The 8,003-nt window shown below is 40.2% G+C and overlaps 1 protein-coding gene across 1 annotated transcript in view; it reads right to left on the bottom strand.

Annotated features, from left to right (window-relative positions):
- Positions 1-933: 933 nt before the first annotated feature.
- ITGB3BP (integrin beta 3 binding protein (beta3-endonexin)) overlaps positions 934-8,003 on the bottom strand; it is a 35,289-nt gene continuing 28,219 nt past the window's right edge. Inside the window, exons 8-9 of the mRNA XM_010582293.1 lie at positions 4,419-4,472; positions 934-2,422 (exon numbers count right to left, since the gene is read on the bottom strand). Of these exons, the coding sequence (XP_010580595.1) occupies positions 4,420-4,472 (53 nt within the window). The 3' untranslated portion in view covers positions 934-2,422; position 4,419. The remainder of the gene's footprint in view (positions 2,423-4,418; positions 4,473-8,003) is intronic.

Here is an 8,003-nt window from a genome sequence, read left to right as displayed (position 1 = left end):
TTTGTTGTGGAAAAAGTAATTGCAGCCAACATTATACCTACGGCAGCTGAGACAAAATAAAAAAGGTGCTCTTGAAGTAGTGATTGTAATGTTATTGGGGTGAGTACAGTTCAGCAATTTACCTACACTGTAACAGTTCACTATAAAGCAACAAAACTTCAATATTTTCACAAGTATTTAGAATTTTTCTGAGGGTGTAACTCTAATTGCGGCATGCAAGAGCTCTGCCCACAGCATGGCCTTTCTTTTCAGAAGCGTAGGGCGAGTGGCATTGATGTGTATCAGGACGCCTAAATAGGAATCTTTGTTTCCAGAGGCTGCGAAAGCTAAAAACCACAGCATTCCCTCCAACCACAGCTGGGTGAAAGACTGCCAAACGTTCAGGCAGCTTGAAGAACGTCTACTTCCAATGAAATAATGTGTGAAATGCCAAATTAAGATGGAAGGAAGCAGAATGACTTCAGGTTCTAGTTAGCCTGGTCTCTTGTGTTCATCATGGGATCCCGGTGCGATCCTTCCCCCCATATAAAAACATTAGTTTTGAGTGTATCTCTTTTCTTTGTCCTTGAGATGGCCTCCAGGGGTGATAAAGTGAGAGTCATATGATCCACCTTGTGTGGAACTGGAAATGGTTCTTAACAGACCCAGCTGTTTCTGAAAGGCAGAAGCCTAGTACAGCAAGAGGTCAAAGAAACAGTAACTGCTTAAATAGCTAAGGCATGTATGGGGAATATTTGCAGCAGAATCTTAGTATATCACTTTGTATTTCCCTAAAAAATGATTCAGTAGCAAATTTCATGGTATTTAATAATTGCCATGGTGTAAGTTACTGCTGTAACTTGTTGTCAATCATCACCTTCACTGTTATTTTCTGTAAAAGTTTTATTTTGTTCTTCTGAGACTACACAGAACAGCTTGGTTGAGACTGGCATACAGTTCATTTACAGACTCTTTTCAGATCAATAATTATTTAATTTCCAGCTACAGTGGTTACAATCAGGTTATATAAACTATTGCTGCTTCAGGCTAACCTGCCATTATCATACAAAGCAATCAGCTGGTGAATCTTGTACATACAACAAAAACCAACAGCACAGAAAGCTTAAACGAGAATGGTGTAGAAGGTAAACAGAGCCACTGGCACAATTCCCTTCACCCAATTACTAACATTTTTTCCCAGTCAGACTGAACAGTGTAAAAACATTTTTATTAATTAAAAACTCCCGAAGCTCGAGTGCGTACATGTTTAACCACAAACTGGAACACATTTATCATTTTGGTTCTCGGCATTTTAGTTGTAAAAATCAGTTCATCTGTTTGAGTAGCAGTACTTTGCAGTGGTAGAAAGGACATTCAATTGTGTGCATTTATGTTGAACTTTCTGAAAAAAAATTATAAATCATTCTACTACGCTCTTTCAATGTGAGAGAGGCTGCACCTTGTGCAGTGATTTGAGATGCAGGGTATTCATGAGGTTGGAGAGGTGGTTTTGAGGATAATGAAGAAGAGAAGAAACTGTTTTATAACAATTCTCCCCCTACATCATTAAATAGCAAAATGAAACTGAAATGTTGACCTAAAAAGCAAATGTTATTAGAGCCATCTACTTTTAACATGGTGGGCTTGAAGCCGATACCTTTAGATAGCGTGTCTTGGGTGACTTCAGAGGAAACATCTTTGTAGATGACAAATATGTCCCTAACTGTGGCAGCCACAGACAGGGAAATTGCTGTTTGTAAACCACTTAAACATGTTCAGCACTCAGAATAATTCCTTGCACAATAGAACTTCCTCTATCTTTTGACCCCAATCATCATTAGAAAAAGTTGTAAATTTTTAGGCAGGCTGCTGCAAAACTAGATGCATTAATTTAAACCATGTTTTGCTAGCTTTTGGGGCAATGATGATTAGATTAAATCATGAGCCTGCTCACCCCCCCGCCCCCCCCGGCCCCACCCTGGCAGGAAGCAACCATTTCCCACTGGAGGCCTGGCAGCCAAAGTTCTTTAACATCGTTTCTTCTCACCCAGTTCTTGGAGGGAGGGTTGGAGTGGTGGGGTTTGGTTTGGTTTTTGTTTTTAAAAAAACAAGGCAGCATAATTATCTATTTGCAGTAAGAACATACAGAAAATACAGTTTATTTTCCATGCAGCAGCAAACCTCAATCAGCATTTTGTACACACGCTTGCATAAAACAACCATGATGTATTATTTACATTGAGATTATCTGGTTGTGCACATTGTTAAGTTTAAATAGATGCCAGAAATTTTATCTAGATGTGCACCTGCCTAGAGCAATGAGCAGTCCCAAACTGGTATTTGCTGGGGAGATAGGTTTACAGTCATTTCTTCTCTCCTTTTAAGTACAGTCAAGCAGATGTAGAACTTTGGGTTGCTGTGGAATGCATTTTTCACATAATGCCTGTGTGGAGATAAGGAATGACTAAAATAAATAGCAATTAGACAACAGCATCATCATTCATGTGATCTGTTCAGAATTATCTGTCTGTCCTACATCCACTACTAGACTCAATGCATAAAAAAAAAAATACAGACACATGTACATCCTAAGGCAATGCAGAGCAACAGGCAGTCTCCCTTGAACTGCAGTAACATTTTAAGATCTTTGAAGGAAATGCTGTAGGTTTTATCTGTAGAAAAAGTTGAGCTATAATTGCTAAAAGATCATTTAGTTATCAATCACAACTGTTTTTTTTTTAAACAATAAGAAAGCAAAGGGCTTTACAGTGTTGGTCACACTTGGGAAGGGACAGAGAGAACCAGAAAAAGTAAATGTATCTTTGTTTGGACATAAGGTGCAAACCCACTATTCACTGACTAGACAATACTATCCATGGACATAAACTAACAGTAGAGATACAACTGCGCTCTGAGCTAACTTCACATTGAAGCCTTGTAGTTGTCAGCATGAGTTTACTTCAAGTTAATAAGCCAGTGTACTGGTTATTGTACCATAGAATGGGCACTCTCTGCATTCTGTAGGACTCAAATTATGCTCAGTGGAGAAAAAGAGCTGCTAAACAGGATGCTAGCTCTGCTCTCCTGCACTGGTTTCCATCCCTCAATTACTCTGCCTTTGGTGTCATAGCTGGTTTGGAAGGAGTAAGGAGTAGAAAGAGTCTCTGGCATAAGCAGCTAGTAAGTATCAGGGTAACATTAGCTTCTGGACAAGCAGGGGTTTAAAGCTTTTTTTTGCTACTTGAGATTAGAAAATAAAATTGAACCTTCACTGAGAAGCGAAATGCATGTGTCTGAGCTCACCCCTGCACTAACTCAGTTATACACCTTGTAAAACCGGTAGATCTACTTTTCCGTATTCCTCAATTACAAGAATTAGAATACTTTAATTTTCCAAAGGAGAGACATTCTCACATTATACAGGGAATTGATATAATCTGCAGATATTGTCATCTTTAGAGACTTTGTGAAACATATGAGCAACTAGTTTTCTCATGCACAGGTAATACACAATGATAGACAAGGTCCATCGCTAACTGGGCTTTTCCTTACAACACTGCAACAAAGACCAATAGCCAAAGGAGGAAGGATTTAACAAAACATAAAACACATCTTGAGGTGTCTGTTAGTGTATCAGTTTATGCTTTCTGCTCTGGGAGTGCTAAGAAAGTTGATGCGGTGGATTGATCAGCAGCAGGCCCAGCCTGTCTGAGGTGCCCGTGCGGAGATGGAACAGGGGGGCGAGCTGCTGCTGGGGAAGGGGGTGGTTGGAAGCGGGCGGCTGCTGCTGCTGCTTCAGCTGGACCATCTGCCCTGCAGCCCACTGTCCCCTCTTGGAAAAGAGCGCTGCTTGGAGGCCCTCGGCTAGCTGAGTGGTTCTGGCTGCTGGGAGTGAGCTGAGGAGTCTACCTGTGCGTGGACACCACAGTGAAGGAGGGCGCACACAGCCCCTTCGCAGGGAAGCAAAGCCTGAGCGCAGGCAGTGAAGTACCCCTGCCACCGACAGCACACCAGGGCTGCAGTAGGCAGCCTCCTTGTGAATCCCAGGGCATCGGTCATAGCGTTTAAGAAGGTGTAACCTGAAGTACACAGATTTTCTTGCTTTCGCTACATGTATTACAGCTGAATTACCGTTCTTGAAAAACCATCCAGTTAAGTTAGAAACTGACAGCGTTGACGAGGAGAAATGCTATCGGGTGTTTTAGAGTGGGACAGTTTCTACAGATTGAACATGTCATTTTGCTTAACAAACCACTAACCAGAAATACCACACGCAGAGTAACAACTGTTTTCTCATCAAGCCATTACAGTCTTGACTGCAGGCATCCACACTAGATCACTCTGCAAACGTTTTAAAATGAAGTACCTCAGTCCCTACGATTATACTACCTGGACGTGGCAGCTGGGGAAGGCCCAGAGCAGACCCAGGGGCTGCTTACCTCAGTCAAAGAGCGACTTCAGGAATGCGGAGCTACTGGCAGGCTCAATGTACGCTGTGGAGAAGGAAGATTAGCTTTGATAAACAGAACAATGGTATTATTACAGAATTTTTGAAAATCCCTGCACAAATACAAGTTAAACAAGTTACTGCAGTGGTTAACAGAACCCCTTCATAGAGTTACTGTGTCTTAACAGTAATTTAGGAGACTGTCTTAATTACTGGTGAGTGTGTGCACATACACTACATCATTACCAATGATGACAAAGCAGAACAGCATATGTTATGAGTATTAGAAGCTGGTCCTTCATTTTTTGCTATTAATAATAAAAGAATAAATAAAAATCCATAAAGACCATATCAGCAGATCCAGCAGAATCCAATCAAGGATTGCATGAGAGGAACAACCATCCCCTGAGTCCTCTGAGGGAATGGCAAAAAGAGAAGCAACCACACCTGAGCCAGGGCAGGGCGAGGGTGAAGGGCTGAGCAGATGGCTGGAAGAAGTAGAGGAAAAGTGTGCAGGGGTAGAAAGGAACTCAGGGAATGAGAACATACAGGGAAAGGGTCTGGAAGCAGGTGCATCTGAGTGCCAGGATTGCCAAATGGCTTCCTGCAGCAGATGATCAGCTCTGGTCTCAGTACCCTCAGTGTCTGCTGATGGTTCTTACTGCATTTTGATTCCACCACCACAAAGGGGTGAAGAGAGAATTCAGAATTATTCGTTTTGTATTAAACATACTGAGAACAACAAACAGATATGTACAGCGGCTTATAGCTAAAAAGACTCTTACTGTGAGGAAAGGGGCTGCATATAGACCTAGATGGAGAGAAGCATCAAAGCCACCAGAGACACGGGTGGTGGTGGGGAAGATTCTCCTTGGCTCTCCTCATTTGGCATGCTGTCATTCCTTAGGTGTCACACGCTTCCTCTACATGATGTGACGCAGAAAACCTGCCTGTGGATCTGACGTGAGGTGCCAGGGATGTTACCTGGAGCTGACCCAGACCACACCAGAAATTCTGCCTTAAGCTAGGTCTCGTAAGGTTACTCCATAAAAAAGGCATCCAATTCAACTTTGCCTCAGGTACAACTTTTTCAGCCTTATACCTAATTAACACCATTTGTTTACACAAATTATCGTCAAAAAAATACCACTAACTATTGCTTAAAATAGGAAACTGTCCAGTCTTGTATGACAAGTAACAGAAAGAGACAGAGATTTAACTCCAAGTTAGTTTCTTTGTACAAAATGAAACTTTCTAATTCAGTCTTTATGAACTCTTTAATCACTGATTGTGGCATTCTGACCATGCAGTACTTAAAGAACCCATACATGCCAAAGCGACCATGCCAAGATCTGTATTTCACTCTTGAGAAGCTGTCTTAAAAATGTAAGCTGCCCAGATTAATATAAAACATCATTAACTCAGCTTTCTTTCCAAATATATACCATGACTGCATATTTTGACAAAACAGCCCTATTTATAGTGATATTTATACAGATGGCATTAAGATTTAGATATTCAAATAATCAATATGATTTGCTACTCATATGCTCCACAACCTTACAATGCTTGTTGTAGCACTTTAAGCTTTTTGGTTTGTTTTTTTTATCGTTTTTTTTTTTGGTTTGTGAGCTAATGAAGTTCATGCGTTGCTCTTAAAAAACCCAACAAAGCACTAACAACCCTTCTTTCTCTCAATATTTTTATATGCAGAACCCCTAAGTAAGTTAAACTACATAAAAGCAAAGAGAACATTAGCAAAACCTCTGTATGAAAATCTGTTGTGACCAGAGCAGCTAGGAAAGGAAGGGATCTGTGGAGGTGACCAGAAAGACGTCTGGGCTGCAGCCAACTGCGGCACAAGCACTAGCTGGTGCAGGACCAGGCTGCCCTTGCTCTCTTCTCATCAGCTCAATGTTTTTTAGGGTTGCGTAGGGTAAGGCAGCAGCTGGAGAGTCACCAGAAACCTCACCCCTGCGCGGGTGGGTTGGTAGAAGCTTTGCTGCCCTTTGCCATGGTGTCTCCTGTCCCCAGCCCACAAAAGCATTAAAAGGGCAGAATCTTCCCAAGTTTCTTTTCCCCTCCTACTTTCACTGCCATTCTTTCCCAAGTTTGACTACTCTAAAACATTTACAGATCTAAAAAGCAGAGAGAAAAAAAATGTTCACCTGTCAGGTGATATAAAACCAATCTTCTACTAAATGTGCCAGAATAATTTTTCTCCACCTCAACCACAGTTAAAACCTTCAGTCTATTCATTACTGTCTTTTTATAGTATTTTTATTTAATAAAACCTATTAAGACTACCATACAAATCTCTTTACTTATGCTTTTATCTTTTAACTGATCAATTTTTATATTGCTGACATCCCTTCTTCACCATTTGCTCATTTAAAAATTCATAGTATATGAGCTATGTCTCTGGAGAAAACGTCTATAAAATTTGTTACAGCTGGCAAATGTGTATGAGTCAGTGATAGCACATGACTAAATGCTTCACAGAAAATAAAATTTGTTTCTGTAGTAAGCAGAACTGTTTAAATGTTATTTATTTTTATGTTTCAAAGAAAATATATTGTGAAGTGCTGCATTGATTTAATACGCAACAATGTCTGTGTACACGCTGTACAAGGAAAATTTATGAAACCTTTGCACAACTCCTTTAATTGAATTTTCCAAATCTCTCACCACACACAAATAATCAATATCTTCTGCAGAGAAAACCAGTCAGAATTATTACAGTCTTTCTTTTCAATTTTGTTGTCATCAGCACATACAGAGCACCTGGATATTTGTAATGTCTGGATAGCAAGTTATTTACACCTCTTAAACATATAATTGCTACTAAGTGAGTCCAAACTAATGTTTCTTTTCTTTTTTATTTAAAATAATTATATTCATGGGAGAAAGCAGCATTTATTCTCATGTAGGAGTTGCTACATGTAGCTGTTGAAAGAACTGCAATTCTTTTTAATTTTTCATTAAGCTTAATACTCCAAAGTCTAGATCCACTGGAATTAAAAATTAATAGCTATTGCATCTGTAAAAAGGTACATAGGAAAATAGAGTGTAAACACAAGTGTGACATTCATGAATAAATGTGGCTGACACCTAAATATAAAATGCAGGTTGACAGTTCTATATGTATAAATGTCTGAGGCCTATAGTCATATGTCTCATGTGCATTTCTGTATCTGCCACAAAAGTTAATAGCTTAATATTTCATCTACATAGCAGAGAATGTTAAATCATTGGAGAGGTTTGTAATTTGCCCCCTTCCTTCCATCCAAAAAGCTTATCATGCCGGTGACCTCAGACCCAGACACTTCTCAAATCTCAGGTTGTATTTTGAAATATGCACTCTTAAGGTGCAGGTGCAATCCAACAGACCCAGAACCTGCTGGGAAAGAGCGCAGCGTTTGGGGGTCAAACAGAAACCTGTCCCCCAGTTCCTTTGCCTTTCAGTAGCATTCTTCCAGTAGACAAGATTACTCACTTGTCCTAGGAAAATCACTAGCATTGCAGTTTTTGGGTACCAGGCTAAGCAGTTTTTGTTACCTCTTCTAGACTGTAAACG

The sequence above is a fragment of the Haliaeetus leucocephalus genome, unplaced genomic scaffold, assembly GCF_000737465.1.
Source record: "Haliaeetus leucocephalus isolate CR32 unplaced genomic scaffold, Haliaeetus_leucocephalus-4.0 Scaffold848, whole genome shotgun sequence".
NCBI classification, from domain to species: domain Eukaryota; kingdom Metazoa; phylum Chordata; class Aves; order Accipitriformes; family Accipitridae; genus Haliaeetus; species Haliaeetus leucocephalus.
This window is presented reverse-complemented; position numbering and strand designations above follow the sequence as displayed.